This window comes from Lutra lutra, chromosome 4, assembly GCF_902655055.1.
Source record: "Lutra lutra chromosome 4, mLutLut1.2, whole genome shotgun sequence".
NCBI lineage: Eukaryota > Metazoa > Chordata > Mammalia > Carnivora > Mustelidae > Lutra > Lutra lutra.
This window is the reverse complement of record NC_062281.1, coordinates 63,941,964-63,968,284: the sequence shown is the minus strand read 5'-3', so window position 1 is coordinate 63,968,284 and position 26,321 is coordinate 63,941,964. Positions and strand designations below refer to the sequence as shown.

The following is a 26,321-nucleotide window of genomic DNA, read 5'->3' as shown; positions in this document are numbered from 1 at the left end:
CACAAGAACTTGCTGGTTGGAGAGCTGATCCGAGATTTTTAAGTCTAGAAAAGGACAGAAAAAACAACGATAGCCCATGAGCATATGTGTTTAGGGCTACCTCCCCATGCTTCTCAGCAATTAAACTTGATTATAGCCAACAGCTCTCATTATAATTATCACAAGCCCATAGCAAGAGCATCTCATCAGGAAGCTATTTATAACCTGGAAGCTTTGTCTTCTTTCTCCCCATGGTCGCTCTTCACTTTATAGGGCAGATAACAGACGCTTCAGACCCAAGGAAGCACAGAGTCCACATATCATTGTGGAGGGGAGGGAGATGAAGTGGATACCTCCAGAAAAGGTGCTGGCCAGTCAGGAACAGCAGTGGACTGATAGAACCCTCATGTCTCATCCCACCTGGCTCAGGGCTAGCCTAACACAGCATGCCCTGAGTAGGTGTGGGTCAATGCAGACACACTGAACATAGCTTGTGAGGCAGGCAACCTGTTCAGAAAAGCCACAAGAGGTCTGTACCCTGCCAGGAACAATGAAAGCTAACACCACTCTCTTCCCGAACAGGATTAATTCTTTAAAAAAATAATAACAGCCCCCCCCCTTTTTTTTTTTGAGTGTTTAACCGTGTACCAGGCCAGGTCCTGTATTAAGTGCATCCCGCACATTAATTCATAACTAGCCCACAATGATCTCAGTGTTAACAGAGTTGGGATCGGGCACAGAAAGGCCACAGAACCTGCCACAGGTTCTCTACTGGCCCTGGCAGAGCTGGGATTCAAACCCTGCTCCAGCAGCCACTCTCTTAACCAGAATGAACTGCCTTGAATATGCTAGCATCTGGACCTATGGCACAGTAGGTCCGGAAGAAATCATAGAGGACAGACACTCTCTGTATCAGACACACATCTCTATGTACCTCTAATCAGAGAGTATTTGAGACGCTCTAATTCCAACCCATCAATTGACAAACCTGAAAAATGAAAACGTTGAGATGTTGAGGGACTTGCCAGAGGTCACACAGCTCACAGATCATCTTAAACCACCCAGAACAGATGGTGATAAATAAATAGTCAAACTAGATTATAAGTTCTCAGGGGATCAGGACCCACTTCGTAGGATTAGCTTTAGAAATACGTTATACGGTATATGGCCGGTCCCCTATCCCACTGCTCCCATCCGTAATCAAGCTTTCGAAAATCACCACAGATTAGAAGTTTTCTGCTGTGATCACTACTAGATCATTTTACAAAGTGGGGAGCAGAGGTCTTGAAAGGTTACATGATTTCGTCAACATCATGTCAGTAATTACAGTGGAAGTTTGTGTCGAATTACAAATTAGCCATCTGTATATGATTTAGCATTCCTACAAAACAGGATGACCCAGAAGGTCCAAGTCCTACATTAGTCATCCCCAAAGTGGTATGAAATGTCACATAAGTGAATAAATAAATGTCCCATGAGACTCCAAATAAGGGTCTCTCCCTGACAACAATGGCTCTAGAATCTAAAAGGAAAGAAAGGGTGAATAAAAAAGAACAATGCACACCCAAAAACTTAAACTCAGAGATTAGAACTTCCCCATCGCTTTTCCATTCTTGCATTAGCCACCAATGCCCTCCACTAATCCTAATTAAAGAAACTAAAACTAATTTCTTTGAAAGCTTCATAAGACTGAAATACCTAGAGATACTTTTTTTTAATTAATTCTTTTTTTTAAAGATATTTATTTATTTATTTATTTATTTGACAGAAAGAGATCACAAGTAGACAGAGGGGCAGGCAGAGGAAGAGGGGGAAGCAGACTTCCTGCCGAGCAGAGAACCTGATGTGGGCTCGATCCCAGGACCCTGAGACCATGACCTGAGCTGAAGGCAAAGGCTTAACCCACTGAGCCACCCAGGCACCCCCCTAGAGATACTTTTAAGACCAGCAAAACAAAATTTCAGAATAACTATTCTAAGATTTATATTTGTATTTTTTTTAAAGATTTATTTATGTAGGGGCGCCTGGGTGGCTCAGTGGAAGCATCTGCCTTCGGCTCAGGTCATGATCCCAGGGTCCTGGGACCAAGGGCCACATCGGGCTCCCACTCACCCAGAAGCCTTCTTCTCCCTCTTCCTCTGCCTACCACTCCCCCTGCTTGTGCTCTCTCTCCCTCAAGTAAATATTATTTATAATAATAAGTAAACAAATAATATTTACTTGAGAGAGAGCATGCACACAAGTCAGGGAAGGGCAAAGGGAGAAAATCCTTAAGCAGACTGCCCACGAGCACAGAGTCCCACGTGGGGCTCGATCCCATAACCCATGAGATCATAACCTGAGCCAAAACCAAGAGTCAGATACCTAACCAACTGAGCCATCCCAGTGCCCCTAAGATTTATATTTGTATTTTTAAGTAAGTCTTTTCCATGGGAAATTTTTCAGATTTACCTCAGGAAAATGTTTGCATCTGTTAAAAGTTGCTGCTGCCCTTCATCTAAAAGGAAAGCCACAAAATTCAATTCAAATCAGGAAAGTTTCCCTTTCCAGTTGAACTCCAACAGCATATTTCTAGACAAAATACTGGCAAATAGCTTTCACCCAATAATACAAAGACACTTTGCAAATGAGGATTATTGGTCTATCTTTATACATTGATCAGGAGTAGATTTATTCAGATTTATATACATATGAAATCTATGGCCAGAAAACCTAAGGTCTCAAATTCACTACACAGAGTCTTGCTCACTTAAATTTCTCCCCCCTTTTTACAAAAAAAGAAAAGAAGAAGCGAAAAAGAAAGGGAAAAAAAACCTTAAAACTTCTATTTCCTTCATAAGAATTCGAAACCAAAAAAATAAAAAAACATCTGACAAAACCAAATCCCATTACTATTACTAGTAAAGTATTATAGCCAAGAATTCCCACATGCTAGACAGTCAGGAACTGTACAGTTCAATTTCGAACGGTTGCAAATTATGTAATTTCATCCTGCTGAAAATATTAATTACATAAATAAGCTCTTTTAAGCAAGAGTAACCTGCACCTGCCTTTCTAGGTTATATTAGGTAACAAGGATTAGCATTTTTGCAGGGTGACAGTTTCACAAGCAATCATAAATCCCAGGAGGGGAAGTAGACTCTGAATTTACCATCAGGTAATACATAGCTGTCTGAAAGGGAACAAAAGAAGTGTCTGACTCTGGCTCAGTCAGTGGAGCATGTGACTCTTGATCTCGGGGTTCTGAGTTCAAACCCCACGTTGTGGGTTGAGTTTGCTCTAAAAAAATTTTCTTTAGGGTTGCCTGGGTGGCTCAGTCAGTTGAGTGTCCAACTTTCGGTTTTGGCTGAGGTTGTGATCTCAGGTCCTGGATGGGGCTCCCTGCTCATCAGGAAGTCTGCTTCCCCTCTCTCTCCCCCTCTGCCCCTCTCCCGCGCTTGTATGCTCATGTGTGCTCTCCCTCCCTCTCCCTCTCTCTCTCTCTCAAATAAATTAATAAAATCTAAAAACTAAAAATAAGTAAATATTTTTTTTTTTAAAAATGCCTGGTTTCCCACAGGATAGCTGTCACATGAGATATCAGTCAAGCCACAGAGGGTAGATGAAGGGCTCAAGAGACTAGCTTCTAATGGCTCAAGGCAAAACAGAACAAACTACAACTTCTCTCCAGATCTAAGTACAAAGTTCCAGAACAAGACCATATGAAGACAGGCTGAGAAGAAACAGAACTAGAGAACTCTAGAGATGATAAGAATCTATGACACTGGGCACCTGAGTGGCTCAGTCAGTTAAGCATCTGCCTTAGGTCATGATCTCAGAGCCCTGGGATCTCAGAGTTGTGGGATCGAGTCCCACACTGCGCTCCCTACTCAGGCAGAATCTGCTTCTCCTTCTCCCTCTGTGTGCTCTCTCTTGAGTACATAAATAAAATCTTTAAAGAAAAAATAATCTAAGAAACCACTAGCCTTACCTCCTCACCTCCTTTATAGATAATAAAAATAAGAAACTCAGCCAAAATCACACCAGAAGTTTATAAACTTTTCTGTCCTCTCCTCTCTCCATAATGTTGATGCTTTAAGTTCAAGCTTTGGATGATGACCTTTGGTGCTAGTTTTGCCACTTTTGAGATGACCTTGAGTGTACTTTTTAATCTGGATTTCCTCATCTATAAAATGTATATAGGGCACCTGGGTGGCTCACTTGGTTAAGTGACTGCCTTCAGCTCAGGTCATGATCCTGGAGTCTTGGGATCAAGTCCCACATTGGGCTCCCTGCTTAGGGAGGGAATCTGCTTCTCCTGCCTACCTCTCTCCTCTCATTCTCTCTCCCTCTCAAATAAATAAATAAAATCCTTCTTTAAAATGTATGTAAATATACATAAAATATATAAATACATAAAATATAAAAGCATATAAAACATAAAAGTAGCTGCCGATTTTTGACAAGGGAACCAAGACTATGCAATAGGTAAAGGAGACCATGTTCAACAATGATACTGGGAGACTAGATGTCCACATGCAAAAGAAGGAAGATAGATCCTGACTTTACACCATATGCAAAATAACCCAAATCAAAGACCTACTCATAAGACCAAAAACTATTAAACACCTAAAAGAAAACATAAGCCCCAAAACTAATAATACACTATATATTAACTAAATTGAATTTAAATTAAAAATTTTTTAAAAGAGGGGAGCCTGGGTGGCTCAGTGGGTTAAGCCTCTGCCTTCGGCTCAGGTCATGATCTCAGGGTCCTGGGATCGAGCCCCGCATCAGGCTCTCTGCCCAGCAGGGAGCCTGCTTCCCCCTCTCTCTCTGTCTGCCTCTCTGACTACTTGTGATCTCTCTCTCTGTCAAATAAATAAATAAAATCTTTTTTTTAATTTTTTAAAGAAAAAAGAAGAAAATATAGGGAGAAAGATTCCAACACTGGATTTGGTAATGATTTCTTGGATATGACACCAAAAGCACAGGCAATAAAAAATAGACAAATGAAACTATACCAAACCTTAAAACTTTTGCACATGAAAGGAAGCAATCAACAGAGTGAAAAACTAACCCATAGAATGGTATAAAATAATTGTAGATCATATATCTGATAAGGGGTAATATCCAGAATATTTAATAAAATTCTACAAGTCAACAACAATACAAAATAATCCAATTAAAAATGGCAAAATAGGGGCTCCTGCGAGGCTCAGTGGGTTAAAGCCTCTGCCTTCGGCTCAGGTCATGATCCCAGGGTCCTGGGATCAAGCCCCACCTAGGGCTCTCTGGTCAGCAGGGAGCCTGCTTCCTCCTCTCTTTCTCTCTGCCTCCCTCTCTGCCTACTTGTGATCTCTGTCTGTCAAATAAATAAATAAAACCTTAAAAAAAAAAGTCTTAGAAGAGAATATATACTATACATGATGTTCTTTTCTTGGCTCCCCACCCCCATGCCCCAGGACTGTTCCTCCCCAGGAAAGCAGAGGAAGATTAATGTGATGGATGAATTTTACAATAAACTGTGACGTTCAGCTCAACTCCTCCTTTTTGTCTCTTAGGAGTGAGTATGCACACACGGGAGTAAAAATTCTGCCTTGCTCCCTCTTGGCATAAGTCTTAATCGGGGCTGCCTCCAGACCTGGCCCCATCTGACATGGGGAGACCCAGGGCTGCTACACTGTTGAGGTCCAGCATTGCCTGTGGCTGGACGAGTAGGTCTGTTCAGTGGTGGGACACTTACAATGTTTCTAAGGAGTGATTTCCTATACAATCCATCTGCACAAAGATATGAGCTTTCATTCCTCAATCTCCCTTCTATCAGTTTAAAAAAGTGATATTTTGGCCCCCACTTTATGTCTTTGACTAATTTCTCAAGGAACTCAGAGCTCAAGGGAGGGAAAGGGTACTATTTATTGGGCCCTTTCCAAATCCCAACCAAAAGGTCAGGCAAATTAATGCTATAAGCCACTGATGGTAGGTTATTAATACTGGTCAGGGGAAAAAAAAAAAAAAGTTCTGGATTTTCCGGCTACTGAGACAAAAAGAAAAACACAACTGGTGTGGCTGACTCCTACAGCCAGAAGTCACTCAGCACTCACACCACCTTCATCTTCCTTGCCTTCCTCTTCCATGTAGATGAGAAAACCTAACACTTGTCTTTCCCAAAATCATGTTAGCTAGAAGAGGCCAGGGGACTCCACCTGGCCAAGGGGACATCCTGGAGAGTAACAGGGGTTGCCTCCTCCACTTCCTCCCTGTAAGGTAAAGGATGCAGTGTTTCGGGTACAGGAGTCATCGCTAAGAAGAGCCCGGCATGAAGAGAGGAAGCTGGCTGGTTGCCGAAGATAAATGAACCCCTAACTTGTCATAACCACCTTGATATGTGGTTAAACAGTTTGGGGAATGCTGAACTGAAAGATTTGTGTATGTATCTTTCGTTGTTTTTATTACTATAAATATAGATACAAATGTAATTTGTTCTATAATTTACAAACGTAAATTGTTCTATAGAACGCTGCTAAAAACTGATCGAGATTTTTCTATACAACAAAAAAGGTATGTTGAGGGAGATAGGTACTCATGTCCATGTGGAAACAGAGGCTGGGAGACGTTAAGGGATTTGTCTAAAGTCTCACCCCCGGCCACTGGTAGAGTCAGACAAGATATTTTGAAGGGTTTTCATACCCAAAAATAGCAATATATCTCGAAAAGAGCACTATAGGTAGATAGATAGATAGATAGATAGATAGACAGATATTTGCACACATATATATGTTTATACTACGAAATCTTGATGAAATAGAACTCAACTGATTTCAACCTCACTGTACTTTCAAAAGACTGAGGAAATGTCAAAAAAAAAAAAAAAAAGAAGAAGAAGAAGAGGCCACCAGCTATTTATCTTAAGATAATAAAATTACTTCTGAGGATGTCCTTCAACCAGTCTTCGTTCACCAAACCCCCTGGCAGTCTATGTGGGCAAATGAAGACCCACAGTGGTTTAAGGTGGGACAACACAGAGCCCCCTCAAACTTCAAAAGAGCTCTTGCTATGTTACAGTAGGTACAAATATACATTGCATAAGCGTTCACACACTAAAGAAAGATAGCCATCAAAAGCTGATGCACAGAAAGCACCGGCTATGAAATCTTGGGTTCTCAGAAAACTCAATTAATCAAAATATAACATTGCTGAAACGCTGAGCCAATTTACCCGTACAATGTTTCTAAGGAGTGATTTCCTATACAATGTCTTCATTTCCCACACACTGTTTCTTTACTTTTTCCAACTATAAAAAGATCTGGCTAGGGCTTTTCATACGCAGAAAGAGTAAAATATCTCCCTCCTCACTCTGCCCACTCTGTAAGGAGGAGTCTGATTTCCACTTGAACAGAGCAGAGCGTTGCCTCTTACAGTTGGCAGAATGCTTGCACACATGTAATCCCATTTGGTCCTCAAAATATTACAGTGAGGGAAACAAATGTACTAATCTCCATGTGGAAACAGAGGCTGGGAGACGTGAAGGGATTTGTCTAAAGGCTCACCCCCAATCACTGGTAGAGCCAGACTAAAATACAGATCTTCTGCCTCTCAGGGAATGCTCTTTCTGAAGCACTGTGCCAATCCCGCCCCCTCTCTGTGGTGTGAAGTCGGGGCTCACACACTGGGGAGGTAGAAGGGCTGCACCCACACTGCTTGGCCCGTGGCCAGCGCATGGGCAATTATTACTTATCCTGAATATCCCTCAACCGGAGTTGTGGCTTTCTATTCTAGAAATGCATCCTTTTCTTCCCTTTTCCCACCTGCTTAGCCATTCTCTCTCATTTCACTGTTGGTTCATTAATTTCTTGCCCTCAAAGGACCACATTTGCTCTCTCTCCTTGAGGTACAATGACAAATCATGGTCTAGTTACTAACCTTGCTTCTCAATAGCTACAAGGCTTTCTCTACCCTCCAGGTCAACACTAAACCTCTCTCTTTGCGGAAGGAGTTAGGGCATTTTACAGCTAAAGCTGCCAGAATGTTAACATCAAACATTCAAAAGATCAAGACATACATTTGCATTCCATTTCAATGGTTTTAATGTTAATTCAGATTATTTGGTTGTGCCCACCATTACGAACCTGGTACCTGCTTTTGTCTTTTTTCTATGGTGATAATGTGAAGCTAGAAAGACTGACAGATTAAGAAAGGAGTGGATAGTGAAAAAAGTAACATAGAACACTTTTGTGGAAAACAATAAAGATATTAAACCCGTTATTTATTAGGAAGAAATCCCCCACCATAGTAGGTTAACATCTGTCATGTTCTAAGAATCACTTAGTAGTCTCTCACTTGAATTTATACAGAGGCTACCTATAAAACCCGCTTGAAAGGTTTAAGAAGGATCTTGTTTTGATCGTGTTTGATAACTGAAGGCCAGTTCTGCAACCTTCTGCAGCATTCTCAGAGCTCTGCTGAACACCGCACAGCCCCGGGGGTTTCGGTTGTCTCTCAGAGCCTCCTGGCAAAAAAACAGGCAGCGAGGTGGGAAGCTCCAGGGCTCTAGGGTCAGAGATGCATGGGTTTGAAGCCCTTAAGCAAGTCACTCAAACTCTCTAAGCTTCAGTTTCCTCATCCTTGAAATAGGGAAAACAATTCCAACTCATGAGGTCATTGAAAGCACATTAAATAAAATAGTACAAGTAAGATTCCTGGTACTCAAAGCATTGTGGCTTTTACTGAGTTCCATTTAATATGAAGGAGAATTCTCCTGAGTTTCCCAAAGAATGTGTCCTAAGGCATTCATCAAAGTTTTTTCAAAAAAAAAAAAAAGAGGAGGAGGAAGGGGGAGAAGAGGAATTGAAGAAGGAAAAAACAAATACCCTTTGTGTAAATTTCTTCCCCTTGCATGCGTTTCACTTCACACGCCTCCCTAAAATTGCCAATATTTCTTTATGACACTGAAAGCTCTTCAGGCGCTGGGACGATGTCTCCTTTTCGGTCTTCCCAAAAGTAGCACAGTGCCCAGCACTTGCTGTTTTTCTTCTCAGTGGGCAACACCGACTAGAAAAATTAATTCTCAAGGCTCTTACTAGTGGACGTTCTCCCTTTGTGTATGGCTCTACTCTGGTTTTGAGGAATCCGCAAATTTGCATGAATGGTTTCCAAGGAGTGGGGTGGGAGATCTAAGTTTTCAAAGTAAATGGAGGCAAAGATCAGCAAAAATAAGAATAACAATTAGGATATTTGCAGAGTCAAGTTACCATTCTAAAAATCACTTCGGATTTTCAAAGGGAGAAATGCATGTTTACAATGGGAAGACCTAGCAATCACCCACTCAACCAAGTGATTAAATTTTTTTAAGATTATTATTTATTTATTTATTTATTTGACAGAGAGAGGCTCAGTGAGAGAGGGAACACAAGCAGGGCAAGTGGGAGAGGGAGAAACAGGCTCCCTGAAGATCAGGAAGCAATATGCGGGTTCGATCCCAGGACCCTGGGATAGTGACCTGACCTGAGCCGAAGGCAGATGCTTAACAACTGAGCCACCCAGGTACCCCTGCCAAAGTGACCACCCAGGTACCCCTGTCGAAGTGACCACCCAGATACCCCCGCCGAAGTGATTAAATTTTTTTTTAAAGATTTTATTTATTTATTGACAGAGACAGAGATCACAAATAGGCAGAGAGGCAGTCAGAGAGAGAGGGGGAAGCAGGCTCCCTGATGAGCAGAGAGCCCGATGCAGGGCTCAATTCCAGGACCCTGGGCCGAAGGCAGAGGCTTAACCCACAGAGCCAGGTGTCCCCCAAGTGATTAAATTTAACATCACTAATGAATGGCCAGATACATGTAACATAAAACACACCACATTACCTTGAAGCAGTCTGACCAAAAATGTTTTGTCTGAATCTATTCAAACCTTTAGGCTGAACTGTCAGTACACAAGAAATAGGGGGGATGGAGGACAAGGTAAGGGACACCACAAGGAAATAATCAGATAAATCTAGAATGTAGGATCATTCTACATATTGACTAGACTTGTCCCTTCAAAAAGTCTATATCATGAGAAAAGAAAAAAGCTAAGGCACTTTTCTAGATGATAAAACCACTAAAAAGTTTAGGGACCAAATGCAATGTATGAGAATCTTGGTTGCCTCCTGGCTGGAAAAATATATAGTTATCAAAGACATTGAGGGGACCATTGAAGAAATTTGAATATGGACTGGATGTTTGATGATATTAAGGAATGATTATGAACTTAGCAAGTTAAAGTACCTGTTTGTATGTAAAAGAAAGTCCTTGTTCTTATAAGATACATGCTGGAAACTAGGGATGTCTATAATTACTTTCAAAGGGCTTAGCCCCCCAACCAAAACAAAATATTATGTACATACATACATACTCACAGGTTGATAAAGTAAATATGAGAAAATGAGCAATTACTGAGTCTAAGTGTGGAAATATTAGTGTTTATGGACTGTTTCAAATTTTCTAGATGTTTGAAATTTTTTGTAATAAATGTTAGAAAACAAGGAGGCAAAAGTAACAAGCAAGCTAGTGCTCTCTGCCCTGAATGAAATTTTCTTTCTCTTGTATTTAATAATAAAAATAAATTATAAAACTCTTGTCCTAATATATTTGGGCGAGTTACTGGGGACTACACATGGTTCAGACACCCTCTACAATGGATTCTGGGAATGGCAGTTGTGCTGAGGAAAGAGCAGAGCCCTCTTAAAGGGGTGTCATTTTCACTATCCTTTGAAACCTCATTAGTTTCACACCAAAGATCCTATCAGCACATGGCTAGTAAAATGATAAGTATAACTGGTATTTGCTTCTTTACCATTTTTTTTATAAAGTACAATCCTTTCTCTTCTTTTAGCTGGACTCCAGTATAGAAATATAGAAGAACAAAGATCTCATCTAGCATGACTGCTCTTCACCCTTTTCAAGGGTTCAAATCCATCCCTTTAAAAGCTCAATTTTGAAGGGGCAGCTAGTACAGGGAGATGCTGACAACCACACAGATTTCCAGAAACTACATTTTCCAACCTACCACAACAGCTGTCTGGCCTCATATCAGCACCTCTATTTAACCCAAACACCCCCTCACAGGAGCGGCTTCATGCAAGTCAAATCACCAAATCCAAGAGCCACTTGCTACCAAGTTCATGTACTTAAGGGCCTTCAACAAGCAATAGAAATAGCTTTGAATTAACTTTACAACTTGTGATCTTGCTTCTGAATAAAGATAACCTAGTCATCACTCAAGGGTTTTTGTTGTTGTTGTTGTTGTTGTTGTTGTTGTTTTTAAATGGTGAGGCAGGCGATTTGTAAGAAATACAGCTATGGAGGCAGCAAAGCATCTTTTACGTCGTCTAGGTACTCCATTAGACTTGTTGTGGGGGACAAGAATGAGGAGCAGCAGGGCATGAAAGCAGTAAATAATCCAAGACTTCACTCCGCACACCAGGTACTTCTATTCCTTCCTGAACTTTCTAGAAGAACAGCCATTTGAAGATAAACTTGATAAAGGAGAATTTTTACAAAAGCAGGCAGCAAGAGAAAGAAGCATGACCCCATAGTTAAAAGTTTGTATTACTTGGGAAAAGAGCGTGTAGTGTAGTCTGATGATTAGCCCACAGGGCTCTCTACTATTTTGATTCTCTTCCAAACTAAAACATACCACACTGAAGCTAAAACAGAAAAACATAAAATAAACTGAAGCTTAATGCTTAAAATATACATGCAATATATATGACATTTTATATATATATATATATATATAGTGAGATACATATGATGAGATCCTATGTATATGTACCTATTTTACATATATATGTATATACATATAATATATATATCACATATATATTACAATCTCCTGGGAAATGTGGAAGTGTTTCCTTTTCACTATTGAGTTTAAGCTTATTTGAGAAGACAGGAAAGTCTTACCTAGGTACAAGGATGCGTTTTCTTTCTTGACATTGTCATCTAAGTAGGTTGGTCCCAAGGTATAAATAGGTGTGGAACCCATCCCAATGAGAATCTGTGCACAAATGAATAAAGCCACATAGACCCAATGATTATTTCCTCCTGAGTCCTTCAGGCAGGCGGGAGGGTCCGAAGGCGCCGTGGCGTTGCCATTCTGACACAGACCATCGTTTGAAGCAGAGGCATTCAACTCTTGGATCTGGTAGGGAGGCGAGATGAAGTGAGGTAAAGCAAAGAGGGCAGCCCCCACTGCAATGAAAAGTCCACCCACGGCCAGCCACAGGGGCCTCCGACCCCGGCCGCCAAAGTAGCTGACGAACACCACCACCACCAGGCTCCCAATGTCAAAGCAGCTGACCAGCAGCCCCGACTCGGAACTCTTCAGACTGTAGCGCCTTTCGATGGTGGTGATGACACTGCTCAGGTACCCAGACACCATTAACGCCTGGATGAAGGTCAGAAAGCACATGCAAACCAGGAAGCAACGGGAATCAGTGAGGACCACATAGAGGCACCTTCTCCCCTGGAGCGTGGCCAAAGTGGAGGACACCGACACAGCTTTGCTGACTTCCACCCTGTGGTTACATTCCATGAGCCCTGCCATCTCTGCGGAAGTGGAAGGAGCAGAGGGACTGGGGGCCAGCCGTCTTGGGCCTTGCTTCAACACCTGATGGCCCAAAGAATCTGTACAGCCCATGGCTGGCTTGGCTCCTGCACTCGCAGGACTGAGGTCTGGCCGGCAGGAGGCGCTATTCAGGACCGGTAAACTCTTGGACCTAAAGGTCTCTGGGTCGCACTTCTCGTGGACAGCTCCTACTGTGGCTTGTGCTTCCAGCTGCTCTCCCGCCGGGGGCTGCAGCCCAGTGCCTTCGTCCATGGCTCTTAAAATTCAGGTTCGATCGCTGATCGTACTCAGGGACTCCGGCGCTTTTCATTCACCAGCACGAGGGGCCGAAGTCGGGCCCACTCAGTCGTGCCCACCAGGGACCGGGGCTGGGGATGCAGAGCCGCGCAGCAGGACATCCTCACCAGCAGAGAGGCACCCAGGACATCCTGACCGCAGATGCGGCCCCGAGGCTCCGCAGCCGCGTGCCCCGGGTGGCAGGGGTCCGCGCAGTCCTGCGATGAGCCCTGCTTGGGGTCCACCTCGGGGCGGTAGCTCGCGGCAGGAGCGTTGCCCGTCCCGGGCGCATGCCCTCCGCCGCCAGGAGCGAGTACGCCCTGTGCCCAGAGTGGGGGCGCTTAGCGCTGTTGCCTGCGCCGCATACCGCCCGGCAGGCTGGGTCAGAGGCGCCCTGTCCTCGCCGCCTCGGCTTGCGACACCCTCGGGCGCAAAGATGCCAACCTGCAAAGCAGAGAGAGGGCGGTCAGCGAAGGGCAGCTGCGGCTGGGGCTGGCGTCCCGGCGCCCCGGGGGCCAGCGCTGGGTGACTCCGACAGTCCCAGATGGGACCGAGGGGCGAGCGAGGAGAGAAGCCCGGGAGGAGGAGGCGGCAGCAGGCTTGCAGCCTCTAGTGCCGGAACAATAAGCAGCAGGCGGTCGGCAGAGACCCTCCCTCATTGTCTACCGTGGACCTGCCCCCGCCCCGCCCCTTTTGCCTTAAACAGAGCATCTGCTTTTATATGTTAATAATTATCAACCTGGCAGCCCTGACTCAGAAGCATTGTCTTTTATTCGAGTGAACTAATTGCAACCTTTTGCTACTCCTACTCCATTACTCAAAATAGAAAATACCCAAAAGAACAAAGGAAAGTTTTTTTGTTTTGGGTTTTCGGGGTGTTTTTGTGTTTTTTTTTTTACAAACACAGTACATTCCTAGTACCGATTTTTTAAAAAGAAAAGAAGGGGGTAACGCTACGTGTATAGAAATGTGTGTACACACTTGTGCGCAAGCACGTGTGCGCGACTGTATGCGAATCCGTCTGCTTCATCAATTAGAGACACGTATGCAAAGCCCAAAGCAGCCGCAAAAAGGTCAACGCGCCAGCCTCTTTATTCCCAACACTAAAAATAACCCCCCAGCCCGAAAGAACTATTCAGTTTCAAATACCAGGGGCATTTGAGGCTGCGGCCCACACCAAGTCCCAGCGCTCAGTGTCACGCGAAACCGAAAATCAGTTTGCTTTGCGGAGGGGTAGGGAAGCAACAACCAAACAAAGAGATGCCGGCACGTTGTCATAGAGCTCGCTAGGAGCCCACCGAGCAGTCTTGGCACGAGGGGGCCGCGAAAGAGCTGTGCTGTTTACAGCGAGCGCACCCCGCGAGTGGGGGCCCGGGGTGCGTGCGCGCGCGCGCGCGCGCACACACACACACACGCACGCACACACACACCGGCGAGTATGTGTCAGAACCCCTCGCGCGATCCTGCATCCGGATCGAATTCAGCAAGAGGCGAAAACAGGTGTGTCCCCGGGGTAAACCCCCGCCCCTAATCTTGGGGACTCCCACTCCCGTCCTGCGGCTTGGGGTGATGTGCACCAGGTGGGAGACAAGAGCCGGACTTCGCCGCACTGGGTTTCATTTCGCGCTTTTGTGATGATGCTGAGAAGAAAGGAGGAAGGGTAAGGGAGAAAGGCAGAGAGCCCGGGTGGCCAGGGCGGCCGCTCCAGCGGCTCCCTCGGCTCTGAGGGGCCAGACCTGCTCCCGGATTCCCGGCCTGCCAGCCGCTCACACCCCGGGCTTCCCCGCCGCCTCCTTGCCCAGGCGCCTTCCCGGGGAACCCCACCGGCGGCCGCGCGCCGAGCGGGGGAATCCCGGCAAACTCTCTCGGCGCTCCGCGGGCGACCGAACCGCTGCCTGCGCGGGCACCCACACCACAGCGCCGGCTCGGAGGGACACACGGTTCCTGGCAGGGAGCTCTCTGAGCCTGCGTGGAATCCCAGGGACACCCCTGCGCGCGCGCACACACACACACACGCACACGCACACACACACGCACAACACGCGGGAGGACACCTCGCCGCGCTGCCTGGGCGCACAAGCCGCCGCTACTCACTCGCGAGTCTGTCGGTTAGAACGTCTGGCTGAGAGTGGAGCGGCGCGAAGTGGGGACTGTGGAGGTGCTGGAGTAGTTGGGAGCTGTCTGGGGAGGCAGCTTCGGTCCAGCGGCGGCGAAATCCGTGAATGAGACTGTGAGTCAGGCTGAACTCTTACCCCCACCCCTCGCCTGTCACCCAAGCCTCTCCTCTCCAGACACGCGCGCACAGAGACGCGCCCGGAGCGGAGCAGCAGAGGGCGCAGGCGCGCGGGCGACCGCCCAGCCCGGCCCGAAGGGTGCCCTTCACCTGCGCGGTGAAAGAGACGGGGGAGCATTGAGCATTGAGGCTCCGAGGGAACAGGTCTCCCAAAAAGTCAGCTGCTGAGCCAGAGAGCCCACTTGGAATAAAGAAATTATTTCTGTTCGTTTTTCCGTGCCGTGGGCATCCACAATGTCTAGGGACCAGAGTAGGCTCTGGGGAGCAAAGATGAACAGCACAGGATCCCTGGACTGAGGAAACTTCTGTCCCCTGGAAGAAATACCCGCTAAGTAGCCTAAAACAACGAAGTAAGTTCTATACAGGATGCCACCGAAGAACCTAATATCCACTAGCCTCTTCCATATTCATTTCCAAGGCGGAAGGAAAGCCAAGCGCAAGAGCACGAGGTATGGTGCTCCAAGTGAGTAGGTAGAAGAGCCGCAGGGAGGTCGCAGGGATGCAGCAGAGGACTGAACGGCAAGGGTGGCAGAGTGGAAAAGGTCAGCAAGGGCTTCATAGGTTGTGTGCTGTCTGCACCGAAGGACCGTGACATTCTGCCTTGCTCCCCACACTTGCTCCCCGACTGTGCTGGCAGTTGTGGGTGAATGGAGGCCCCACTGTGGGCACCGAGGCGAGTTAGGAAGCATGGTCTTGGAAGAAAGATGGTTCTCCTCTCAGACGGCGTTGGTTTTGACAGCCAAGAATACATGTCCCATAAATCTTTTTTTTTTTAAGATTTTTATTTATGTATTTGACAGAGAGAGAGAAATCACAAGTAGGCAGAAAGGCAAGCAGAGGGGGAGGGGAAAGCAGGCTCCCTGCTGAGCAGAGAGCCCGATATGGGGCTCGATCCCAGGACCCTGAGGTCATGACCTGAGCCAAAGGCAGAGGCTTTAACCCACTGAGCCACCCAGGCGCCCCGCCATAAACCTTTTTTAAAAAGATTTTTATTTATTTATTTGAGAGAGAGAGAAAACACAGAGGGCGAGTGAGAAGGAGAAGCAGACTCCCTGCTGAGCAGAGAACCCGCTGTGGAGCTTGATCCTAAGACCCTGGGATCATGACCTGAGCCAAAAGCAGATGCTTAACTGACTGAGCCACCCAGGGTCCCCCAACTATTTTGATAGATGACACACAGGAAGTCTGGACAAGGGATATGAATTAAGAATTAGCAGCCGATGGGGCACCTGAGTGGCTCAGTGGATTAAGTCTCTGCCTTCAGCTCAGGTCACGGTCTCAGGGTCCTGGGGTTGAGCCCCGCATCAGGCTCCCTGCTCAGTGGGGAGCCTGCTTTCCCCCTCTCTCTGCCTGCCTCTCTGCCTACTTGATCTCTCTCTCTGTCAAATAAATAAATAAAATTAAAAAAAAAAAAAAAAGAATTAGCAGCCGAAAGGTGGCTTTAGGTGAGTAAGGAAAATCAGGCGGACTGAGCAGAGGAAGGACAGGACCAGGGGTCACCACAAAGAAAAGGAGAGGAGGAAAAGCTAAGGACAGCGATTAGAAGCAGTGGCCAGAGAGGTATGTGATCAGAGAAGTCACAGACACCATAGCGGCAGAAAACTTTAAGGAGTTATCAGAAGAGGGAAAGGCTGCAGAGAAGTAAGAAAGGATAACTGAAAAGAAACCATTAGCTGTAGCAGATGGGAGGACTCTGTTGAATTTGGAGACAAGGAAGAGGTGACCTAATGAAGGAAGGGAATTGCCTTCTACAACTGCCATGCCTATGCAGGCCACTGCCGTCATGACAAAGCCACTTCACTGACCCTTGGCCTTATCCAATGAGCGCACTGTCTCCACTTTACAGACACGATGAGTAGAGTGTAGAGAGATTACGCTGGGGAGGGCACACAGCTAGTCTATGGAACCCATGTGTTCCTAAAGCCCATTCTCTTGACTCTGACTCTATATTCTCTCTTATAATCATATAGCAGCTTGACTTTCCAGTACACCTTGTATCTGTTAATTATCCCACTTTGGTCCAACAACTACCATTCACAGTCAATCCTTAGACACCAAAGAAGGGTTAGGGTGTGTTTGACATTCATGTTGAGATAGCACTGATCTCCCAGCAGCTTCCAGACTGACCAAACAGGGTAAATATATTCCTTTCTTCATCCCCTACCACCATCCCCTCCTCCTGAGATCTCTATTAAACCCACTGTTAATTTTCCACAAACAGGCCAGATGACTCCAGCTGCCAGCCCTGCCCAGATTTTAGTCCCCTACTGTTGGGAAGGTGGGCAAAAATATGAGTCCTTCTTGAACCTAAATACTCCTCTGAGCTTATTCCGGATCCAAACAGATTCGATCTGCCTCCTATGACATCCTTCCAAGCTCTTTGGCCCATTCTCTCATTTCGGCCTCAGCCCCAAACATGCGTTGTTCTTCAGCAAATTCAGTCTGTTGCATTTGGTGTTAGCAGAGGGTTTCCCTGCTGGAAAGTCAAATAATCATGTCCCTGGAACATGCTGTGTTTCTTCCTGGTCAATTACCATAGTTAAACTAAAAACAACTCTAAGAACCTATAGATATTTTTTATTTCCCCTAAGAGAAAGATAATGATTCATAGAATTTAAAAGGTCCAATTAGCTCTCCATACAGGAAACAAGAAGAAAACATTCAGCAAGAGACATCTCTTTCGCTTTCCCTTCCATAGTTAAGTATGACTTCAGAAAAGGCCAGTTGTGTCTCCATCAGCCCTCATCTTCAGATTCATAATAGAAATGGATTCAGATCATGGGATTCTGCTATACCCATGGCTCTTTCACATAATATGAATGAGTACAATTGCCTGAACAGGGACGCCTATCTTGTTAGGTATATGTGGATAAACTCTCTTCACATTTCCAGTTTGCTAATGCTTCTTCTAAGTCATTAATCAGTCGAACTTACACCTAAGTTTCTCCTTTCCAAACCTTCACATATTGAAGTTAGTCTTTGGAATTACCTATGGCATTCCATGGGCTTAAAAATCTGGCTACTCTGGAGAATGGAACAGGGAAAGCAGAAGGAGCCAACTCTTGGTTCCCACTCAGGTTGCGGGCTCATGTTTTGATCTCTTGGCCATGGGATCAAGCCCTGAGTTGGCCTCAGCACTCAATGGGGAGTCTGCTTAAGATTCTTGCATTTTACCTCTGCCTCTCCCACTTGTGCACACGAACACTCTCTCTTTCTCTTTCTCTTTCTCTCTCACAAAAATAAATAAATAAAGCAGAAGTCTCTTTAGGACCTATATGAGGGATGACCTTGAATTATCAGTAAACTTCTCAAAGTCTAGATCCAGAGAGCAATGCCAAGAAAAAGCTTGAATTCCTCTCTCCTTCTCCCTTCTTGATTTTCATTCCCCATCTATGGACATTTTCCCCCCAGGATGATTGGAAAGATCCATATTTCAGGGTTGACCTGAAGGAGGTGACTTTATCCCAGAGCCCAGAAGAATAATTAACACAAGATAATAAAAGCCAGCATACTCACTGCAATGACACACCCAGGGTCCCCTTCAAAGCAGGTAGGATGGCAGCCAGGTTCTCATTTCTTTACATTTATCTAAAAGACCCGGAGATCTGTTGTACAACATTGTACCTGCAGTCAATAAAAATGTACTGTGCACTTAAATTTTTGTTGAGGGTAAAAAAAATTTTTTTTTTTGAGGGTAGGTCTCACTGTAAAAGTGTTCTTACCACAATAAAATAAAATCAAAGAAAAAGAAACGAAAGACCTGAAACACTGACAGTTATAAATTACCTGTGGTGTAGTTCTGTGGGTAGCAAAAGGCAAGCTAACCTCTGGACAGCAGCATCCTTCTCCCCCTCCCCCACCCTCCTTCAGAAGGTCTGTGTCATCGGTGGCAAATGAACACTGTTTCATCTTTGTGGTGAATGCACGGGTGTCACTTACCATGTTTCATCATGAGAAGATGCCCTAATTCTAAGAGGCACCATCATTTTATGTGCCACTAAGAAGAAAAAAATGCTTCCAATTAGACTATGACACATGCCTTCATGATGAAAGAGAGGAAAAGAGGGCTCTGTTGCCACACTGCCTAAATTTAATTGTGGCTCTGCCATTTAGGGAAGTCTGGCCTTGGACAATTTCCCAAGCCTCTCTACCTCAGTTTTCAAGCTGGGGTTCATCACAGTGTCTGTCTCACAGGGTTGTTGTAAGCCGTAAATTAGAGAACATCGGCAAAATGCTTACAAAGGGGCCGGGACCAAGGCTTGTGCTCTTAATGTCAGCCTTTGCTATAGATCTGCATTACTGTCTTTTCATTCATCTTATGCACAGTTTTTCCTCTCTGGTTGTCAGAAGGCAGGGGACCAAGAATCTTTGATTTCATGAGGGCCACATATTTCTCTAGAATTCATTAACATTCATTCCTATCTGGGAAATTATGGCCAGACTGATAAAACATCATATACCCTGTAGGATCCACTATTTGGTTGTTTCTGTTTGCTTTGTTTCATTTTTCATCTTTTAACCACTGGAATTCCTTCCATACTGGTACCCCCCATCATTACTCAAACATGTATGAAAACTAAACAGTAATGATGCCCTTCATTTATCATAGTAGGACTCACTACCTATTTTACATACATTGTTTCACCTTCACTCCTCAGTATATATTATCAATTCTGTTGATAGAACAGAGAGCTGAGGTTCAAAGTGATCATCAACTTGCCCTAAATCATTTGGCAGAGAAAGTGTGGAGATCCAAATCTAATCACCCACGTTCCAAGACCTGTGCTCCTGGCAACCTACCTGTATTTTCTTGCAATTATGCTTTACATAATTTTTAGGAAACCATCCACTGATTAAGATAAGCATGTCTCTATCGTGAAATATTTAAGTGAACTAAAGGATGAAGCAGTCTAAACAGAAACACTGCATTCCACCACTTTTAAGTAAAAACAGAAAACAAACTACCCAAAGAGCTGTGGTCTCTGTACTGACTAGGATTCACGCTTTTTACAGGGCTGCCCAATTGTCTCGTCACTAGCTGTGGTTTCATTCCCAGCTCATGACTCCTCCCAGCCTTCTCTGCATTCCTCCCCTTTGACTAGGGAGCATCAAGGAACCAGTTTACCATAAAGCCCTTCCCTCCCACCCCCACTATATTCTGTTTTAAGGCTGAAAAATAACTGGACAGTAGCCTTCTTCTCTCACAGCCAGTCTTGCAAAAGAGAGGTTAAATCAAACCTGGCTTCCTGGGATTCCCAAATCACAAACGCCCATAATAGAATTATTTTTTTTTTTATTTATTCATTTGACAGAGAGAGACACAACGAGACAGGGAACACAAGCAGGGGGAATGGGAGAGGGAGAAGCAGGCTTCCCACCGACCAGAGAACCGGATATGGGGCTCAATCCCAGGACACTAGGATCATGACCTGAGCCGAAAGCAGACGCTTAACTGACTGAGCCACCCAGGCGCCCCAATAGAATTCTTTTAATAGAAACACCAAAAGGTAGGTGCTATGTGTGGGATGATTGGTTGCTCAGAGCTCAAACATCCTTTCCTTAATGGAAAGACACTTTAGAAGAGCTTTTTGTAGAGTTCACTCAAATTGCCTTCTCCCTTCTCTACCTTTTTTTGTTGTTGTTGCTGTGAGTGACATTTTTGATAATTATCTGACTGCCAAAAAAACCTCCAAAGGTCCAGGTTGAAGTGCTATACTATTTTTAATTATTACCAGTATTGGCTTTGGCATGTGTTGCGGTGGAGCTCGGTTTTGGCCGACTTTAAGTCTCCGTTGTCTTTGGCTGTCTGTGATACACTGACAATTGCTCCATTTGTCCTGTTGTAACTAACGAATACAAAACGACCCAATACAAATATAACGTACCACTCGGGCCACCAGGAAAGTGACTTTGAAGGATTTAGTGTTCCATTTGGGGGCTACAAAACCTGCCATCAAGGAATTGGATTTAAATGAATTGTCTTCTAGCTTTCCCTTTGAGAAAATTAGAGCTATTAGAGTCTTAGTTTGCCTAAAGTGGGGAACGACCTGACAGATGCACATGTGTACAGGGGAAATATAACATCTAAACATGGCGATCCGTCTTCCTTCTTCCAGTTGCTTGTTTGTGAAATTTCACACCACAGGAAAATGTGATTTTTCAAGCAGAAAAGAATTATTGTAAGAGTTAGCTCATTTTGGACCCAGGATGGATTTTAACAACCAGGGAAGGAACTGGAACATGCTCTAAAGAGAAGTAAGAGAGTTATAGGTAAGTGAAAATACTCATTTTTCTCTCCATACTATGGCCATCTTTCTTCAGTCTTCCCTAAAGAAGAACAGTCTGGGAGTCGAGGAGAAGTCTAGGAAGAAAGTCTGAAGCCCAGAAACAACTTCTACTAGTCTTAGAAAATGTCTTTTTATTAATATCTTTCACACATAACAAAAAAGCAAAGCTGAGAATAAGCAAAGTAATCCAAGCTATCGAAAAACTAACAAAACGGGGCACCTGGGTGGTTCAGTCATTTAAGCATCCAACTCTTGAACTCAGCTGATCTCAGGGTTGTCAATTCAAGCCCCACATTGGGCTCCATACTCAGCACGGAGCCTATAAAAAAAAAAAAAAGAAAAATTTAACAGAATTAGTTCCCTTATATGCCACCAGGACAGGATCATATTCGTCTCCTGCAATTTAAAGACCAATCCTGGGGTTGCCTGTGTGGCTCGGTCAGTTAAGTGGATGACTCTGGATTTTGGTCAGGTCATGATCTCAGGGTGGTGGGATTGAGCTCCCTGTCAGTCTCAGCACTCATCACAGAATCTACTTGTCCCTTTCCCTCTGCTCCTCTCCCCCCACCCACGCTCTTGTTCTCCATCTCTGTCTAAACTAAATAAATAAAATCTTAAAAAAAAAAAAAAAAGGTGGGGGGTGGTGCCTGGGTGGCTCAGTGGGTTAAAGTCTCTGCCTTTGGCTCAGGTCATGATCCCAGGGTCCTGGGATCGAGCCCCGCATCGGGCTCTCTGCTTAGCAGGGAGCCTGCTTCCCCCTCTCTCTCTGCCTGCCTCTCTGCCTATTTGTGATCTCTGTCTGTCAAATAAGTAAATAAAATCTTAAAAAAAGAAAAAAGAAACAAAGAGGGAGATATGAAAAGAAACACTTTGGGGCAGGACATCTCAAGCTGGTGGAATTGTTGAGGAACCAGTGGAAGGTTTCTAAGCAAAGCAGGAATAGGATTAAGCCAAACTTCATGAAGATTAATTTCTCTGGAAGAGATGGGTGCGAGTGGAGTGGAGAGAGACCTAGAGGTAGAAAGACCACTCCCCAAACAATTAGGATAGTACAGACAAAACCATGACCTCAGGCTCTAATAAGTAAGGACTAGATCCTAAACCACTGTTATTTTATGACATGGAATTGATGATTTTAATCTGGAAGGATGTTAGAGATTTTGTAGCTAAAAATTTACAAACCTATGGCCACACTGGGCTGATGATAAAGTGTACTTATCTATACATATTTTTAGTTTTCAGATTTCACTTGAAAGATTTCCGATGAAAGATCCAGATTTCTGCATTCTTGATATTTGGTATTTGCCACATTGGGTTCCAGGCCCTCGGTTACCTGTCTGGCCCCTATAAGCCTCTTAGTTTAAGATCTCTTGATTTAGGCCAAATTTTGTCCTGCCGTCCCTATCCCAATCTTGAAGATGAAGGAACTGAAATGCAAGAAAGGTGATTTTCTTAAAGTTTCACTGGCAAAGTCAACAAGGAATGACATGGTACAAGGATAATTTTACTTTGTACAGCAGCTTGAAATATATTGTCTCTTCCTCACAGCTCTAAAAGATAAACATCACTACACCCAAAACTAATGTAACATTGCGTGTCAACTACACATCAATAAAAAAACAAACGTAGACATCTTTGTTCCCTTTTCATAGAGGAGGGAGAGGGTTGAGAGAGAAAGAAACTAGGTAACTTGACCAAAATCACACAGCTGATCAGCAGTGGAGACAATGTTCAATTAAACCCACATCCATCCTAGTCCTTTTATCACACAATAATATAAGATCCTGTAAGACAAACCCACAGAAAATTTCGGCTGGCCATCGACTGGCTATGTGATAGAGGGATGTTACTCCACCTATCTTGAGTTCAGCTTTTTGGTCTCTAAACTGAACCAGAGGTGGGGGAGGGGGGCGAGGGGGTAGGGACCCCTGGGTGGCTCAGTCAGTTAAGCATCTGCCTTCTACTCAGGTCATGATCTCAGGGTCCTGGGATCGAGTCCCACATGGGGCACCCTGCTCAGCAGGGAGTCTGCTTTTCCCTCACCCTCTGCCCCTCCTCACCCCCCACCTTTGCTCTTGTTCTCTCTCTCAAATAAGTAAATAATCTTTAAAAATAAATAAATAAAAATAAAAAATAATAAACTGACATGAACGTGTATCCAATAGCGGTTAACACACAGTAGGAATTACAGTTCCTCGGTATTGGATGCTCACTTGTGCCAGATGTTGTGCTAAGCTCCGCCCTCCATCATAAAATGGGTGCTGTTATCCATGTTTTGATGAGATTTACAAAAAATGCAACACCACCGAGTAGTGAAGAACAGTCTCAATTTGCCGCCTGGTCCAGTTTCTTCGTGTGTCTCAACCACAGCCTCCACTAATCTTCTGATGGGGCACAGCATATCCAGTAGGTGCTTTTCTCCTCTGATCTCAGTAATTTAGATTTTTTTTTTAACTTAGACATGTTCTTAGAATCAAAACTGTTACATAAGCCAACAAATACACAATGGTTCTTAGACATCTATCTAAATCCTATTATGGGCTGAATTATGTCCCCTTCAAAATTTATATGTTGAAGTCCTAACTCCCAGTACCTCAGACTGTGACTGTATTTGGTAATAGGATCTATAAAGTTAAAGTGGTAATTAAGCTGAATTGAGGTCTTTATGGTGGGCTCTCACCCAATATGACTGGTATCCTTATAAGAAGAAGAAATTTGAACACAGACATGTACCAAGGGAAAACATTGTGAGGACGTGAGGACTCAGGGAGAACATGGTTGGCCACCTACAAGCTGAGGAGAGAGGCCTCAGAAGAAACCAGCCCTCTGACTGACAACCTTGATCTCTGACTTCCAGCCTCCAGAATTATGAGAAAATAAATTCCTGTTGTTTAAGTCATACAGTCTGGCCTACTTTGTATGGTAGCCCTAGAAAATTAATACAAGTATTGATTTTTTTAAATCAAATATTTTTAAATTATAATAGCTAATAACTTCTTAAAAAGTTAATTCTTAAAGAAATTTCAGGATTTTAAATACTTCTGACAATAAGGAAAAGCAGTTAAAAACTTTCTTGTGATTCACTTCTTTGAATAAATTAGAAGGAAATGATTTGAGAGAAAATCCTATGACACATGTCAATCAGAGGATATGGTCTCATAGAGCATGGGTTTTTTGTTGTTGTTGTTTTTTAGATTTTGTCTATTTATTTAAGAGAGGAAGAGGGAGAGCACAGAGGGAGAGGGAGAAGTAGACTACCCACTGAGCATAGAGCTGGACATGTGGCTGCATCCCAGAACCCTAGGATCATGACCTGAGCTGAAGGCAGACACTCAACCAACTGAGCCATCCAGGCAGCCCTAGGGTGTATTTTAATATGTGATAAATGTTACAACGATTGGTAGGAAAAAAGTAGTGTTTGGGATATATTAAAAAATAAAAGCAATTTACATCAAAGTAATATAATCCATAAGTAAACAATTTAAAAGAAGAAAGAAAGTCAAACAGATGTGCCCAGTTGAAGAAGAAATGAAATACAGTATACCTGTGTCTAAAATAGAAATACTTATCACAAATCTTAGAACCTCCCTAGGAATGTCCACAATAGCCGAACTATGGAAAGAGCCTAGATGTCCATCAACAGATGAATGGATAAAGAAGTTATGGTGTATATATACAATGGAATACTATGCAGCCAGCAAAAAAATGAAATCTTGCCTTTTACAACACTGTAGATGGAACTAGAGGGTATTATGCTAAATGAAATAAGTCAATCAGAGAAAGACATACGCTCATATGATCTCTCTGATATGTGAAATTTAAGAAACAAGTTAGAGGGGGCGCCTGGGTGGCTCAGTGGGTTAAGCCGCTGCCTTCGGCTCAGGTCATGATCTCAGAGTCCTGGGATCGAGCCCCGCATCGGGCTCTCTGCTCAGCGGGGAGCCTGCTTCCTCCTCTCTCTGCCTGCCTCTCTGCCTGCTTGTGATCTCTCTGTCAAATAAATAAATAAAATCTTTAAAAAATAATAATAATAAAAAAATAAAAAATAATAATAAAAAAAAAAGAAACAAGTTAGAGGATCATAGGGAAAGAGGCAAAAAAATGAAACAAGAAACCAGAGAAGGAGACAAACCATAAGAGACTCTTAATCTGAAACAAACTGAGGGTTGCTGGAGGGAACTGGGGTGGAGGGAGGGTAACTGGGTGATGGACATTGAGGGGGGGCATGTGTGATAATGAACACTGGGTATTATATAAGACTGATGGATCACAGACCTGTACCCCTGAAACAAATAAAATATTATATGTTAATTAATTGAATTTAAATTTTAAAAATAAAATAAAATTATAATCATAACACAGATTAAAAAAAAAAAAAAAAGAACTTCCCAAAGATCTGAAAGTATTTAAGAAAATATAGATCTGGGGGAAAGTGACAAACCCCCAATAATCAAATGGTAACATTATCAATGTATCTGGGTTCTCCCACTTCAGGCTTCTCAAACTGGGGCTATGTGTCCCCAACAGCACTGGGCTGCCTGCCTATAATAAAGCCAAATGAAGGGAGCCTGGGTGGCTCAGATGGTTAAGTGACTGCCTTCAGCTCGGGTCATGATCTTGGAGTCCTGGATCCATGCTTGGAATCTGCTTCTCCCTCTGACCTGCCCCCTTCTCATGCTCTTTCTCTCCCAAATAAATAAATAAAATCTTTTAAAAATAAATAAACTTTAAAAATAAATAAAGCAAAATGAAAAACATGCATCTTCTTAGAAACTCATCTTTATTAAACTTTGGAAGTAATATGATAACCAGAGATATATTATGGTATAGAAAGAAGAACTCATGTTATTTAAATAAAACAGAACCTTTGTAATAAATGTGATGCTTGCTTAAGGTTA

The 26,321-nt window shown here is 43.8% G+C and overlaps 1 protein-coding gene and 1 long non-coding RNA gene across 4 annotated transcripts in view; one reads left to right on the top strand and one right to left on the bottom strand.

Moving 5' to 3' along the window:
- Nucleotides 1–15,138, bottom strand: part of SLCO5A1 (solute carrier organic anion transporter family member 5A1) — a 131,648-nt gene extending 116,510 nt beyond the window's left edge. For both annotated transcript variants that reach the window (XM_047727118.1, XM_047727119.1), the window contains exons 1-2: nucleotides 14,938–15,138; nucleotides 11,904–13,287 (exon numbers count right to left, since the gene is read on the bottom strand). In XM_047727118.1, coding sequence (XP_047583074.1) covers nucleotides 11,904–12,819 — 916 coding nt within the window. In that variant the 5' untranslated portion in view covers nucleotides 12,820–13,287; nucleotides 14,938–15,138. The remainder of the gene's footprint in view (nucleotides 1–11,903; nucleotides 13,288–14,937) is intronic.
- Nucleotides 15,139–20,502: 5,364 nt separating this feature from the next.
- On the top strand, nucleotides 20,503–26,092 carry LOC125096731 (uncharacterized). Of its 2 annotated transcripts, none has more exons than XR_007126367.1 (3): nucleotides 20,503–20,643; nucleotides 21,253–21,406; nucleotides 25,918–26,092. It is a non-coding gene; the product is annotated as an uncharacterized LOC125096731 (long non-coding RNA). The 2 variants fall into 2 exon arrangements; XR_007126368.1 differs by lacking the exon at nucleotides 25,918–26,092 and adding an exon at nucleotides 22,659–23,327.
- Nucleotides 26,093–26,321: the final 229 nt, after the last annotated feature.